Source organism: Lontra canadensis, unplaced genomic scaffold (genome assembly GCF_010015895.1).
Source record: "Lontra canadensis isolate GAN:19392208 unplaced genomic scaffold, GSC_riverotter_1.0 scaffold92, whole genome shotgun sequence".
Taxonomy (NCBI): Eukaryota; Metazoa; Chordata; class Mammalia; order Carnivora; family Mustelidae; genus Lontra; species Lontra canadensis.
Genome location: NW_022631086.1, coordinates 1,939,866 through 1,954,350, shown reverse-complemented (window position 1 = coordinate 1,954,350; position 14,485 = coordinate 1,939,866). Strand labels below are relative to the sequence as shown.

Sequence of the window (14,485 nt, the reverse complement as noted above, 5' to 3'; positions counted from 1 at the left end):
GACCTTTTCCCTTCTGTCTCCAGAATGTGCAAAACCATGTGAAGAAGCAGGCCAGGGCGGGCTACTGAGCCTTTCTCTGAAATGGAAAAATACGCTAGAATGGGAGCAGAGAATCTGGAAAGGTTATAGAAGTTCCTTGGGTGTTCCCCTTCCTGGACCCCACAGACTAATTACACTGAGAAGCAGCTGCGGGACAAATGGGTCCCTGCCTGTGTGTTTCTAATGCCTTCCTGCAAGTCACTAATGTGTGTCATTTATAACAAGGGCGAAAATAGGAAGCATGGCAAGGTTATCTTTGAAATGTCAACTGAATACTACAAATGGTGCAAATATTTGCTATCTAAAAATAGCATGTTACTCTTTCACGCTGACAAGTTTGTTTGGTTTTGGTTTTTTTTTTTTTTCTCCAGGTCAAACACTTCAGAGCTTTGCAGGAACAGGCAAGGACTTACTTGGATCTCCTTTGCTCCATGTGTGACTTGTCAAACTCTTCAGTGAAAGCCACAGCAAAAGACATTCAACAAACAGAGCAAATGGTAAAAAGTTTAAAACATCACATTGGATTTGTCTGTATTATTATGTCCTCTTGCTTGATGCTAGATGGGACAGAAAATATCTCCTTGGATTATTCTTTCCATGCTGCTCCTACAGCCATTATAGTAAATAGATATTTGAGTTTCAAGTAAGTCACAGAAAGTAAGCACACTGATGGTACTGATGCCAGGGAACTGGTACTTTGAGTTCCACGGAGCTGCCAATCATCACCTGCTGTTTTCTCCTTAATTACCATTCGCTCTTCCTCTTTTCTGATTTTTCCACTCATGTTTTAATTCTTTTTTGTTCCAACTTTTTCTTTAGGTAATACTTTATATAAATATGGTTCCTAATTCTTGCTTTATATTAGGGATGGCAGAGAGCATGCCATCCGTCAGGACCTTCCTAATCCACGGGCAGTGCCTGAGGGTGGTGTTGAGAAAGATCCTGAAGCTGTATCTGGGCTCAGTGGAAAACGGTTGTGAGGAGTTCATAGCACTTACCCACAGCAGATGGCAGCATCCTGCTCAAGTGTTGGCCCGTGCTGCCTTCAGCTTGTCAAGGCAACACATTCAGGTTTAGAAAAAAAACAAACAAAAAAACTTGGTTTTGATATTTAATTGAGTATTCACCAAATAGTAAAAGAACATAAAGGAAAAAAGTATTGAAGAAATTAAATAATTCAATAATGTAAATATTAAAATAATATAGGGTTTTTTTTTCTACTTTTATATTACCAAAGCAAATCTCTCTTTAAATCCTTATGAAAGATGATATAATTCATTTATTTTTTTAGAGAAATTATTTATTGAAATAAATTATATGGTTTTGAAAACCAATGAAGCTGATCTAAAAATATACCCAGAGTATTCATTATTCGGTGTTTTGTAAGTATTGACAAATGCACACTAGAGAACAATATTAGTCTTTTCTAATTAAGCCCAAAACCAGATTCTTGAGTCAGCCAAGCAGATGTGTCTCCTAAAATGCCCAATATAAAAAACCACTAAGGCAGCTCTGACTTAATAAATTGTTAAAACTTCTAGAGCTTCCCAACTAATTCAAATCACATGGCCTAAGTCTTCGACATTTAAAGTCTTCAGAAAATATAATACTGAAAAAAATAAAATAAAATGCAAAAAAATAAAGTCTTTAGAAAATATAAATAGAAAAAGAAAATCTGCTTTTCTTCAAGCAAACAAAGAACTCATTTTGGATTATTACAGAGTATGTGTGTGTGTGATGTGTGCATATACGTCACACGTGCACAGGTATGTTGGCCTGTGTGCATGGACGGCCCGAAGGATGACACGCATGATTCACTAAACCTAATGTTGCTGTCTATTGCTGCTAAGTCTTGCCTCTGTTCTCTTAAGATTGATCAAAGACTCGCCCAGGCACAGAACTTGACTCAGGGCTGGGGAGAGATCAAGCACATGAAGGCTGAGCTTTGGATTTACCTCCAGGATGCGGATCAGCAACTACAGAATATGAAGAGGAGACACTCAGAACTGGAGCTCAACATTGCACAGAACATGGTTTCCCAAGTGAAGGTAGGAATTAAGGGGTCTCCAGGGGACATGAAGGAGACTATGACTGGTATGTGACCGCCGATCCTTCCACATCAGTATAGCTATTTAAGGAATGAGATAGAATCAGAGCAACCTTCACTGGGTGCCAGGAAAGGACAGATGAGAAAGTAAACATTCAAGTATTTTCTTGGAGCTCCAAGTAGCTGCTTTGATCGAAGGACATTCACTCTGTAGTTTGTTTCTGAACAAAGGGATTGTGGTTTAGCCTACAGAGCAAGAAGATGTTTCCATTAAACAAACACGAAGCCTTATGATTTACTAAGTTTTCATTACAATATTGCTAAAGCTGTAGAACTATAAATATCAATTAATTAAATCTACCTAAGCTGTCAAATTGTATTAATATATCATTTTAAATGTAATAAAAATAGAATTTATATTATATATTTACACACAGCTTAAATGTAATAGAAAATTATTTAAATTATATTAACTTGATTGGAAGTTGTACCAGATATTTAACAAACTTCGAGATTTGTTTTTGCCGTGATAGTGAGCCAGTATATTTTCTACTGGAAGATAGTTTACATATCCAGAAAAAAAGAATAGAGATAAATTAGATTTTTTTTCTCAAAAGAGAAATAAACTTTAAACATTTTTAGAAAACTAGGGCGATATTTTAAGATACTACCTTTTTTTTTCTTAATGACTATAGTATTGTTTCACATTTATCAGTTTTCTTTATACTTTTCAAAGTATAGGAAGTAAAGGAAAATATCATAGTTACCCTTTGATTCTTAGATGCCTGAAAATATGTATTCATAAAGAGGTATGATTTTTAGACTTTCTCTTTGTCCCTCATGACCCATTCATTATACAGTCTTCAGATACTTGAAGTGTTTGGAAGTATTATGTCTATGTCTCTGTATTTATTGGATGGAGGGGTGGTTATTACACATCGTTTATGTTGTTGTTGTTGTTGTTTTCCTTCAGGATTTTGTTAAGAAGCTACAGTGCAAACAGGCATCCGTGACCGCTATTACAGAAAGGGTGAATAAGTTAACCAAGAATCAGGAGTCTCCTGAACACAAGGAAATAAGTCACTTAAATGACCAGTGGTTAGATCTGTGTCATCAGTCGAACAATCTGTGCTTGCAAAGGGAAGAGGATCTTCAGAGAACGAGAGATTACCATGACTGTATGAATGTTGTCGAAGTGTTCTTAGAAAAATTTACTACAGAATGGGATAACTTAGCCAGGTAACAGCAATTCTCCAGTGGCTCACCAAAATGCTAAGCCAGAAATTTCCTCATTTTTGTAAAAACCAAAAATGTCGTACATTTTAAACATTTTATTGTCTATCATGACAAATACGGATAAAACATTATTAAGAATCTAATGTCATACAGATACAGAGTCATGGGTTCTTTTGCTCACTATTAACTTAACCAGCGAGTAGAAGGAAAATGTTTGAAAACAGCACCGTTTTCCCCTATGACCTTAAGGGATATTCCAAAGACTGTTACACTGTAACCTCAAAAAATATCCCAACAGTATTTCTAGTTTTGTTTAATTATCAGTTATAAGACTATCATCTAATCAACTCATGAAATGAATCCTTCTCGAGTCTGTGTATACTATAGGTTTCTTGGCAATTCTGTAATGTAGTATATTCTATATAATTCAGTCAAATTGTCTTGTACTTGTGGAATTCTAGAAATTAGTGAACAATCCAAATTCAATTAATGTGCGTCATTTGTGATTTTGTGGTAATTGAACCCCTCAGCTTGTTGTTTGGAAAGGATTTCTTCTCCACCACATATACTGGGTCATTATATGGAAATCTTTTCTATATCTCTGGTCACTATAATTGTTAAAATCTATACTTCTTCTGCCTAGATTTACCAATTTATAAAAATTAAAACTGAAAATACTATTCTAGATGTAATTAAACAATAGTGGTGTTTTTGAAATGAGGTGCTCTAGTTTCTGATTTGTTTCCTTTTCTTTGTTGTTCAGCATTCTACTGGTCTTTGGAATAAATCCAGTCAATACCAGCAAAAACCTGTATTTTGGGTTTACAGGAGGGACCTCCATCCGGTTGGTCCACAGATACCCGAGAATAAGGCTTAAACAGATCTCATCACACTACCTCCCAAGCCTGTTCCTCATATTTCAGAACTGATCATTTTGTAATTGAAAGAGACTTATAGGATTCCTTTTTCTCATGTGTGTTTTGTAGTCAAAGGGTTGAGAATTCTTTGCGTTTTACACTTACTTTTAAAGATTTCTGATGATACGCAAAAAAATATCTTGGTATACAGATGAGTGGCTGTTAAAGTCATCGGCTATATCTCACAGATAAACTAGTGCTGTATTGTTTATTGGAACTTCCTCTCATAGGAGAGCGCATAGCTCACAAATAACTTAAGAATTTCTTTAAGAATGCAGTAGATCAGTGCTTGTCAAAATTTAGTGTTTATACGAATCAGCCGAGGATGTTGTTAATACACAGGTTGTGCTCAGTTGATAAGAGCCAGAGGAGGAGGCTAGACGTTCATGTCAGATCTGACGAGAGGGCAGCATTAGCCAGGAGAAAAAGCACAGAGAAGTATCAAGGCATCTTATTTTGGTTCAGCTTCGATACAGAAATATATGGGTCCATAATGATCACAGAACCTCTTCAGTAAACCATGAATCAAGCTACCGAAAGCTGAGAGCATCCACTTTAAGAAAATGTGGAAGTGTAATTTTAACATGGCATGAACAGACATAGATATTAACTAAAGCTAATTTATTTTTATATCTTTCGATATATTTATAGATCCGATGCAGAGAGTACAGCTGTCCATCTAGAAGCTTTGAAAAAGTTAGCCCTAGCACTGCAGGAGAGAAAGCAGGCTATCGAGGATCTGAAAGATCGAAAGCAAAAAATGATAGAACACCTGAACTTAGATGACAAAGAATTAGTCAAAGAGCAGACCAGTCACCTTGAACAACGTTGGTTTCAGCTCGAGGACCTTGTGAAAAGGAAAATCCACGTGTCAGTCACCAACCTGGAGGAGTTAAATGTGGTGCGGTCCAGGTTTCAGGAGCTGATGGAGTGGGCAGAAGAACAACAGCCCCACATTGCGGAGGCCCTGAAGCAGAGCCCCCCGCCGGATACGGCTCAGCACCTCCTCATGGATCACCTCAGCATTTGCAGTGAACTTGAGGCCAAACAGATGCTCCTGAAATCGCTCATAAAGGACGCTGACAGGGTGATGGCCGATCTTGGCCTAAATGAGCGGCAGATAATCCAGAAGGCACTCTCTGAGGCACAGAGACACGTGAATTGTCTCAGCGACTTAGTGGGCCAGCGACGAAAGTACTTAAACAAGGCCTTGTCCGAAAAAACCCAGTTCCTCATGGCGGTGTTCCAGGCGACCAGCCAAATTCAGCAACATGAGCGAAAGATAATGTTCCGTGAGCACATCTGCTTGTTACCCGACGATGTGAGCAAACAAGTTAAGACCTGTAAGAGCGCGCAAGCCAGCCTCAAGACTTACCAGAACGAAGTCACCGGACTTTGGGCTCAGGGTCGTGAATTAATGAAAGGAGCCCCAGAGCAGGAAAAGAGTGAAGTACTCGTTAAGCTTCAGGAGTTGCAGAGCGTCTACGACACCGTTTTACAGAAGTGTAGCCATCGGCTACAAGAATTAGAGAAAAATTTAGTTTCTAGGAAGCATTTTAAGGAAGATTTTGATAAGGCTTGTCACTGGCTAAAACAAGCAGATATTGTCACGTTTCCTGAAATCAACCTAATGAATGAGAGTCCTGAGCTTCATACACAGCTGGCCAAATACCAACACATTCTTGAACAGTCTCCAGAGTATGAGACTCTCCTACTTACCCTACAGAGAACTGGGCAGGCCATGTTGCCATCGCTGAATGAAGTCGATCATTCCTACCTCAATGAAAAGCTAAATGCTCTGCCCCTGCAATTTAATGTAGTTGTCGCCTTGGCTAAAGACAAATTCTATAAAGTCCAAGAAGCAATTCTTGCTCGGAAAGAGTACGGCTCCTTGATCGAGTTGACGACCCAGTCTCTGAGCGAACTTGAAGACCAGTTCTTAAAGATGAGCAAAGTCCCCACGGACCTGAGGGCCAAAGAGGCTCTGTCTCTTCAGGACGGTTACAGAGCCCTTCTGGGAGAGGTGGCAGGCCTCGGGGAAGCCGTGGATGAACTGAACCAGAAGAAAGAAAGTTTTAGAAGCACAGGTCAGCCTTGGCAGCCAGACAAGACGCTGCATCTTGTCACTTTGTACCACAGGCTGAAGCGACAAGCAGAGCAAAGGGTCAGCTTCCTGGAAGATACCACCAGTGCTTACCAAGAGCATGAAAAGATGTGCCACCAGCTAGAAAAACAACTAGAGGCTGTGAAAACGGAGCAGTCAAGAGTGAACGAGGAGACCCTTCCCGCAGAGGAGAAGCTCAAAAAGTACCACTCCCTGGCAGGAAATCTTCAGGATCTGGGAATTGTCCTAAAACGAGTGACCGTGCATCTTGAAGATCTGGTCCCACACCTTGATCCCTTGGCTCATGAGAAAGCCAAGCAGCAGATCCAGTCCTGGCAAGAGGAGTTGAAACGGTTGACTTCTGCCATCGGTGCAACGGTGACAGAGTGTGAGAGCCGCATGGTGCAGAGCATAGACTTCCAGACGGAGCTGAGCCGCTCCCTGGACTGGCTGAGGAGCGTGAAGGCAGAGCTACGTGGGCCGGTGTGCCTGGACCTGCGCCTGCAGGACATCCAAGAGGAGATCAGAAAGATCCAGATTCATCAGGAGGAGGTACAGTCCAGCCTGAGAATACTGAATGCCCTAAGTGACAAGGAGAAGGAGAAATTCACGAAAGCCAAAGAGCTGATTTCTGCCGATTTACAGCACACCCTTGCTGAGCTCTCAGAGCTAGATGGAGACGTTCAGGAAGCTTTACGCACCAGACAGGTCGGTACGCTAGAGCTTCTCTTTTCTTTTTTCCACTCTGCATATTTGTAAACAGTTGTGAGGAATTCCTTAGGTTTCCTTTTTGGTTACAGTTGCTTCATTCACTATTTTTTTTTCCTTTTCTTTTACTTTTTCTTTCTTTCTTTCTTTTTTCTTTTCTTTTTTTTTTTAGAAAGAGAGAAAGGAGAGAGGGAGGGAGGAGCTGCAGCAGGGGAGAGAGGGAGAGAATCTCAAGCAGATTCCACGCCCAGTGCAGAGCCTGATGCAGGGCTCAATCTCACAACTCTGGGATCATGACCTGAGTGGAAAGCAAAAATTGAACCTTGAACCACCCAGGTGCCCCTATATTTCTTTTTTATTTTTTTTTAAGATTTTATTTATTTATTTGACAGACAGAGATCCCAAGTAGGCAGAGAGGCAGGCAGAGAGAGAGGAGGGAGCAGGCCCCCTGATGAGCAGAGAGCCCGATGTGGCTCTCCATCCCAGGACCCTGGGATCATGACCTGAGCTGAAGGCAGAGGCTTTAACCCACTGAGCCACCCAGGTGCCCCCCTATGTTTCTTTTTTGATGCTACATGGAATCATCTTTAGTATCTTTATTGCATGATGCATGGCATTAATCTCATACAGTCCACATTTTGATTTTTCCTTAGTTGGAACACAGTAATACCTCAGTTCTCTCCCACCTTCAGGAGAGATAATACATGATAGCATTAATATAGTCAATACCCCACATGAATACATTAATACTAAAATTGATTAATTAGTGATGTATAATTAGTGGTACCCTTTTTAAACCAAGTGAAGCCTGGCATTTCTTAGATTAGCGCTGGAGGAAGAGCCTGTAAAGGAGGCCTTGTGGACAGGATGCTGTCCTGACCCGATGCTGAGCCACATTTCCCGTGGGAACTCTCATCAGTTGCCCCTCCTCTTTGTCCTTTCCTCCTCTTCTCTTGCTCCCCCGCAGCATGGCAGAAGCAAGACTGTAAGATTCGTTCATGCCTTGACCTGGGGAGAACTTCCCAGTTTGACGACCTAATCGCACCCTGTTCTGAGGCTTGCGAGTTCTGCGTGTTCAAAAATAAGAGATATAATAGTGCCCAGGGGTTCACTTACTTATCCTTTGGGCTCTTTTTTTCCACATCTCTCCTCCGTCCCCGGTTCTATGGGATTTCAACCATCCATTTAAGTGAGAGTTATCCTAAGGATAACATCACAGCTAAAGCTTTGGAGTAAGGCACACAGGGGTTTTAATCTCAGTTATTTGATCTGGGGCAAATGACTTTCCTCCTTTACATCTCCGCTTCTGCTCTATGGAAGAAAGATAGTAATATTTCCTCCTCAGATTTGTGTTCTCAGTGTAGGGCCTGATGGAGATAGAAGTAGCGCCTGATGTATCCTAGCTATCATTTAATCTTATTTTCCACAGAGATTAAGGTTAACACCAAATAATAAATCTTTTTTTCATCTTAACATTTGGGAAAAATCTTGGGCAACTTCATAGCTAAAGTTCTGACTTCTCAGACTATAGTCTAGTTAGTATACTTTTACATTTGTTGGTTGATTCAAGGTCCCTGTTAAAAGTTTTTTTTTTTGTTGTTTTTGTTTTTTGTTTTTTTTTTTTAATTTCCCTGTAACCATCAAGTATTTACCCTAGAGTGAAGAATCCGGACAGAAGTTACCTGGAACTGTCATTCTGGAGAGACATCTGTCCTGTTAGCTTGTTTCTTTTGATTTTTTTTATTTTGGAACCAAAATCTTGCCCCTGTTAAGGTGTCCCTACTTCTGGCATCTTGTGATTGATGGTCTTATTGATTGTCTTGGCCCCAGTGACTGAAGGTTGTGGTTCCCGGGGCGTCATTCATCTCCACCGCTGATTCTGCACCTGGCCACCCATATTCTTTCCTTATTAAGTGCCAGTCTTGCCTGTACTTTCTACATGTGCTCGCACAGTGATGGCTTGTCTTGTCCAGTCCCTGCTGCCCAGATACACTCTTCCCTTTCCTTCTGGATTTGAATGGATTTTACTTTATGGGGTCATCTTTCCATTCTTAAACTTTTCTGTTTTAGTCTCTGTTCAAGACTTAGGGACTACTAGTTCACTTCCAGAAATTGCTATTTACTCTGGCGAATGCCAGTTCAGAAGTTTGGGGTTGTTGTACTTCCTACCTCCCACCCCCATCTTTATTGAGGGTTAACTGACAAACAAAATTCTAAGATATTTAAAGCGTACAATGTAATGGTTTGATATATGTAAACACTGTGAAAGGATTTCTCCGATTGAGTGAATTAATACACCCATCACTTCACATTTTTTGTTTTGGTGAGAACATTTAATTTCTCATGTCTTAGCAAATTTCAATTATACAATACAGTGTTATTAACAATAGTCATCATGTTGCACATTAGATCCTCAGACTTTATTCAACTTAAAACTAAAAATTTGTACCATTTTACCAACCTCCCCTATCCCCCCAGCAACCACTAGTCTGCTTAGTTTCTGTGATTTCACTTTTTTTTTTTTCTTTAGATTCCATATGTAAGTGAGACCATGTGGTATTTGTCTCTCTCTGGCTTATTTTACTTAGTATCATATCCTCCAGGTTTGGGGCACCTGGGTGGCTTAGTGGGTTAAGGCTCTGCCTTCGGCTCAGGTCATGATTCAGGGTCCTGGGATTGAGTCCTGCATTGGGCTCTCTGCTCAGCAAGGAGCCTGCTTCCCCCACCCTCTCTGCCTGCCTCTCTGCCTACTTGTGATCTCTCTGTCATATCCTCCAGGTTCATTCACGTTTTCTCAAATGACAGGACTTACTTCTTTATTAAGGCTGAACAGTATTCATATTTACAATAGTTTCTTTTATTTTTTTTTAATTGAAGTATTGCTGATACACATCACATTAGTTTCAGGTGTGTGACATAGTGATTTGACCACACTCTACGTCACGTCTACACTTATGCTCACCATAAGTGTAGCTACCATCTGTCAACATACAACACTATTACAGTACCACCAACTGTATTCCCCAAGCTGTACCTTTCATCCCCCTGACTTACTCATTCCATGACTCAAAGTTTGGACCTCCCACTCCCTTTCATTCATTTACCCATCCCGCCATCCACCTTGCCTCTGACAACCATCAATTTTTCTCTGTGTTCTGGGGTTTGTTTCTGCTTTTTGTTTGCTCATCTGTTTTGTTTTTATATCCCACATGTAAGTGAAATCATATGGTATTTGCCTTTGTCGGACTGATGTCACCCAGCATAATAACCTCTCGGTCCATCCCGCTTGTCACAAATGGCAAGATCTCCTTCGTTTTTATGGCTGAGTAGTATTCCATTGTGTATATATACCACAGCTTCCTTATCCATTCATCTTTCGATGGACACTTGGGTTACTTCCGTATCTTGGCTATTGTAAATAATGCTGCTAGAAACATAAGAGTGCATATATCTTTTGAATTAGCGTTTTCATTTTCTCTGGGTAAATATCCAGTAGTAGAGATACTGGATCATTTGGTATTTCTATTTTTAAACTTTTTGAGGAACCTCCATACCATTTTCCACAGTGGCACCAGTTTACATTCTCATCAACAGGTATGAGGGTTCCTTTTTCTCTGCATCCTCACCAACACTTGTCTTATTTCTTGTCTTTTTGATGCTCTCCATTCTGACAGGTGTAAGGTGATGGCTCCTTGTGGTTTTGATTTCTGTTGCCCTGGTGATGAGTGATGTTGAGCATCCTTTCATGTGTCTTTTTGCCATCTCTATGTGTTTTTTGGGGAAAGTGTCTATTCAGGTCCTCTGCCCATTTTAATTGGATTGTTTGTGGGGTTTCTGGTATTGCATTATATAAGTTTTTTTATGTATTTTGGATATTAATCCCTAATTGGATATATCATTTGTGAATATCTTCCATTCAGTAGGTTACCTTTTCGTTGATGGTTTCCTTTGTTCTGCAAAAGATTTTCATGCTCTTGCTGTTCCAATAGTTCATTTTTGTTTTTGTGTCCTTTGCCTGAGGAGACATATCTAGAAAAATGTTGCTAAGGCCAATGTCAAAGAAATTACTGCCTATGTTTTTTTCTAGGACTTAATGGTTTTAGGTCTCACATTTAGGTCTCTAATCCATTCTGAGTTTATTTTTGTAGACTGTATTTTCTTTAACCATTCAACTGTGGATAAATGCTTAGGTTGTTTTCATACATTGGCTAGTGAAAAATGCTGCTATAACCATGGGAGTACAGATATCTTTTCAAAATAATGATTTCATTTATCCTTTGGACTAATACCCAGAAGTGGGATTGCTATATTCTATGGTGGTTCTATTTTTAATTTCTTTAGGAACTTCCATCCTGCTTTCCATAGCAGCTATGCCAGTTTGCATTCCCACTGGTGTTATACTCTAGCCTACTGAGACATTATTTCACGTTGGTAAATATTCAGCCTCTCCTATTTGCAAAGCATTATATATTTATTTTTAAAAGGGAGAGAGCAAAGCTTCAGAAATAGTGAAGATCCCACCAAAAGATTTCTATTCTATTTCTATTTCTGTATAGGTTTATTTATTTTAACGCCATAGTAAAATCATAACAAGAATAGCAGAAGGAAAAATAAAAGATAATGGTGAATTATGCCTCAAAAAATTCCACCAACTTATCAGTTCCCTTATACACATATATCCACATGACTGAGGACTGGAAAAGAAGTAGAAAAAAAATTATACGATTTCTAGTAAATACATTGCAATTGAGAGTTGATTTTGCTTGCAATTACTGTTTTTCAGGCTGTCTTAACTCAAATATATAGTCAATGTCAAAGGTATTATCAGGTATCTCAAGCAGCTAATGACTGGCTTGAGGACGCTCACGAAATGCTACAACTAGCAGGCAATGGCCTAGATGTGGAGAGTGCAGAGGAGAATCTCAAAAGCCACATGGAATTTTTTAGCACAGAAGATCAGTTCCACAGCCATCTGGAGGAGCTCCAAGGCCTGGTAGCCAGCTTGGACCCACTCATCAAGCCGACTGGAAAGGAGGACCTAGCACAGAAAATGGCTTCCCTGGAAGAGAAGAGCCAGAGGATAATACGGGACTCGCATGCCCAGTTAGATCTCTTGCAGAGGTATTAAAGTTGTTTTAGTTTTTCTATTTCAGGGAAATGAATTTTCACATGGAAAAGAGGAATATGCCAATGATGTACATTAGCACGTAAATTCATTCTTCTCTCTTAAGTATCGTTAGTCATATTGACATCAGAGCTCTGCTCAGAAATGTGTGATTTTGTGTTGCTTACTGGATTTTATTTGACTTTTTCAAGATGTTCAGCCCAGTGGCAGGATTATCAAAAAGCAAGGGAAGAGGTTATCGAACTGATGAATGATGCAGAAAAGAAATTGTCTGAGTTTTCTTTATCGAAGACTTCTTCCAGTCATGAAGCAGAAGGAAAATTGTCAGAACACAAGGTTGGTTTTTGGTTGTTGTCTTAAATATACTTTCATTGTAATTGTAATGGGTCTTTGTCATCTGAGAGTTCCAGACAGGTTAGTAAGTCTTCATTTCCACCTGGATGCGTTTATTTCTTATTTTTTTATTTTTTAAGATTTTATTTATTTATTTGTCAGAGAGAGAGAGCACGCACAAGTAGGCAGAGAGGCAGGCAGATACAGAAAGAGAAGCAGGCTCTCTGCTGAGCAAGGCGCCCGATACGGGACTCGATCCCAGGACCCTAAGATCATGAGCTGAGCTGAAGGCAGATACTTAACCAACTGAGCCAACCAGGCATCCCACACCTGATACTTAACCAACTGAGCCAACCAGGCATCCCACACCTGGATGCATTTAAATACAAAAAGGATATTAAATGTGAAACGGATACATTTAGTCACATTTTGCAGTAGTGTGAACTTAATTAAATACTATCACCTTTTTAGGATTCCTGTTGAAATGCACAGCTAGTTTCACAAAAAGACCAGAGAAATTTGCTTCTGATAAGATATGACACTTAATAAATTTCAGTAAAAGTGTTCTGGTAATAACTTTAATAAATTCAAATAATATTCAGATACTAATAACTGAGTCTCACTCATACATCACAGCAATATATGGTAGAATGTAACATATTTAAATATCAAATTCAGTGCACTTATATTTTCTGCCCTTTGAAATTGGGAAAACGTTATCTCAAGTCACAAATAAACATTTATTTTTAATAAATAAAATATTTTAATAAATAAATTTTCAGTAAAGACATAAATTTACCTTATCTCCTTTAAAGACTCAAGCCCAAGTCAATTAAAAATTAAGTGTAAAAGTAAGAGTTACCAGAGGAAAATAAAAATATGTAGGAACATTTCTTTTTGCAGGTTACTTTGGGCTTTATTGAAATCCATAGTACTTTTGAAAAATCAGTCTCTCCTCATAACCTTTTTTGCCCTCTTTCTATCTCAGTCTTTAGTGTCACTAGTTAACTCTTTCCACGAGAAAGTTGTGGCCCTTGAGGATAAAACTTCACAACTGGAAAAAACTGGAAACGATGCAAGCAAAGCAGCCATAAGCAGGTCGATGACTACCGTCTGGCAGCGCTGGACACGTCTCCGTGCGGTGGCTCAGGACCAGGAGAAGATACTGGAAGATGCTGTAGAGGAATGGAAGAGCTTTAACACTAAGGTAATTTCCACTAGTGATGGGCTCAAAGAACTGTTTCCTTGCTGAAAACAATGTATTTTGAAAAGCACTTTTTGTTCCCTTTTAGAAATTGGCTTCCTGTAAAGCAACAAGCCTTTCTTTTTTTAAGTCTCTATTTCAGTGACATGAAAGCCAAATTATGAAATGCAATGTGCAATTTAATCCCAAATCAGGGTCTGACTATTTTGTTAAGATTCATTTTTTTAAGATTTATTTATTTTTAGAGAGAGAGAGAAAGAGAGAGAATGAGAACAGAGGGAAGGACAGAGGGAAAAGGAGAGACTCCCCACTGAGCACAGAGCCTGGCTCAGGGGCTCAATCCCACAACACTGAGATCATGACCTGAGCCAAAATCAAGAGTCAGACGCTCAATGGACTGAGCCACCAAGTCTCCCCAGGGTCTGATTATTTTAATGAGAAAACCAAGCAATTAAATTTTGAAAGGAATCCAAGCCCACTTTGCCCCATTTGCTACGCTCTTCATGAAATCATCTTATACCCCTCCCCAAATAAATAAATAAGTCTTAAAGAAAAATAGGGCTGCTGGGTGGCTTAGTCAGTTAAGCACCTGACTCTTGGTTTTGGCTGAGGTCATGATCTCATGGGTCCTGAGACTGAGCTCCCAGTGGGGCTCCCCCACTCAGTCGGAGTCTGTTTGAGATTCTCTCCCTCTGCTCCTTCCTCCACTCTCACACACTCTTTCTCCAATAAATGAATAAATCTTTTTTTTTTTTTTAAATTTCTTACCTGG

The 14,485-nt window shown here is 39.6% G+C and overlaps 1 protein-coding gene across 2 annotated transcripts in view; it reads left to right on the top strand.

Annotated features, from left to right (window-relative positions):
* Positions 1–14,485, top strand: part of SYNE1 (spectrin repeat containing nuclear envelope protein 1) — a 451,046-nt gene that overhangs the window by 255,289 nt on the left and 181,272 nt on the right. For both annotated transcript variants that reach the window (XM_032836376.1, XM_032836375.1), the window contains exons 74-80: positions 411–536; positions 1,911–2,087; positions 3,060–3,325; positions 4,891–7,051; positions 11,835–12,172; positions 12,368–12,512; positions 13,498–13,716. In XM_032836376.1, coding sequence (XP_032692267.1) covers positions 411–536; positions 1,911–2,087; positions 3,060–3,325; positions 4,891–7,051; positions 11,835–12,172; positions 12,368–12,512; positions 13,498–13,716 — 3,432 coding nt within the window. The remainder of the gene's footprint in view (positions 1–410; positions 537–1,910; positions 2,088–3,059; positions 3,326–4,890; positions 7,052–11,834; positions 12,173–12,367; positions 12,513–13,497; positions 13,717–14,485) is intronic.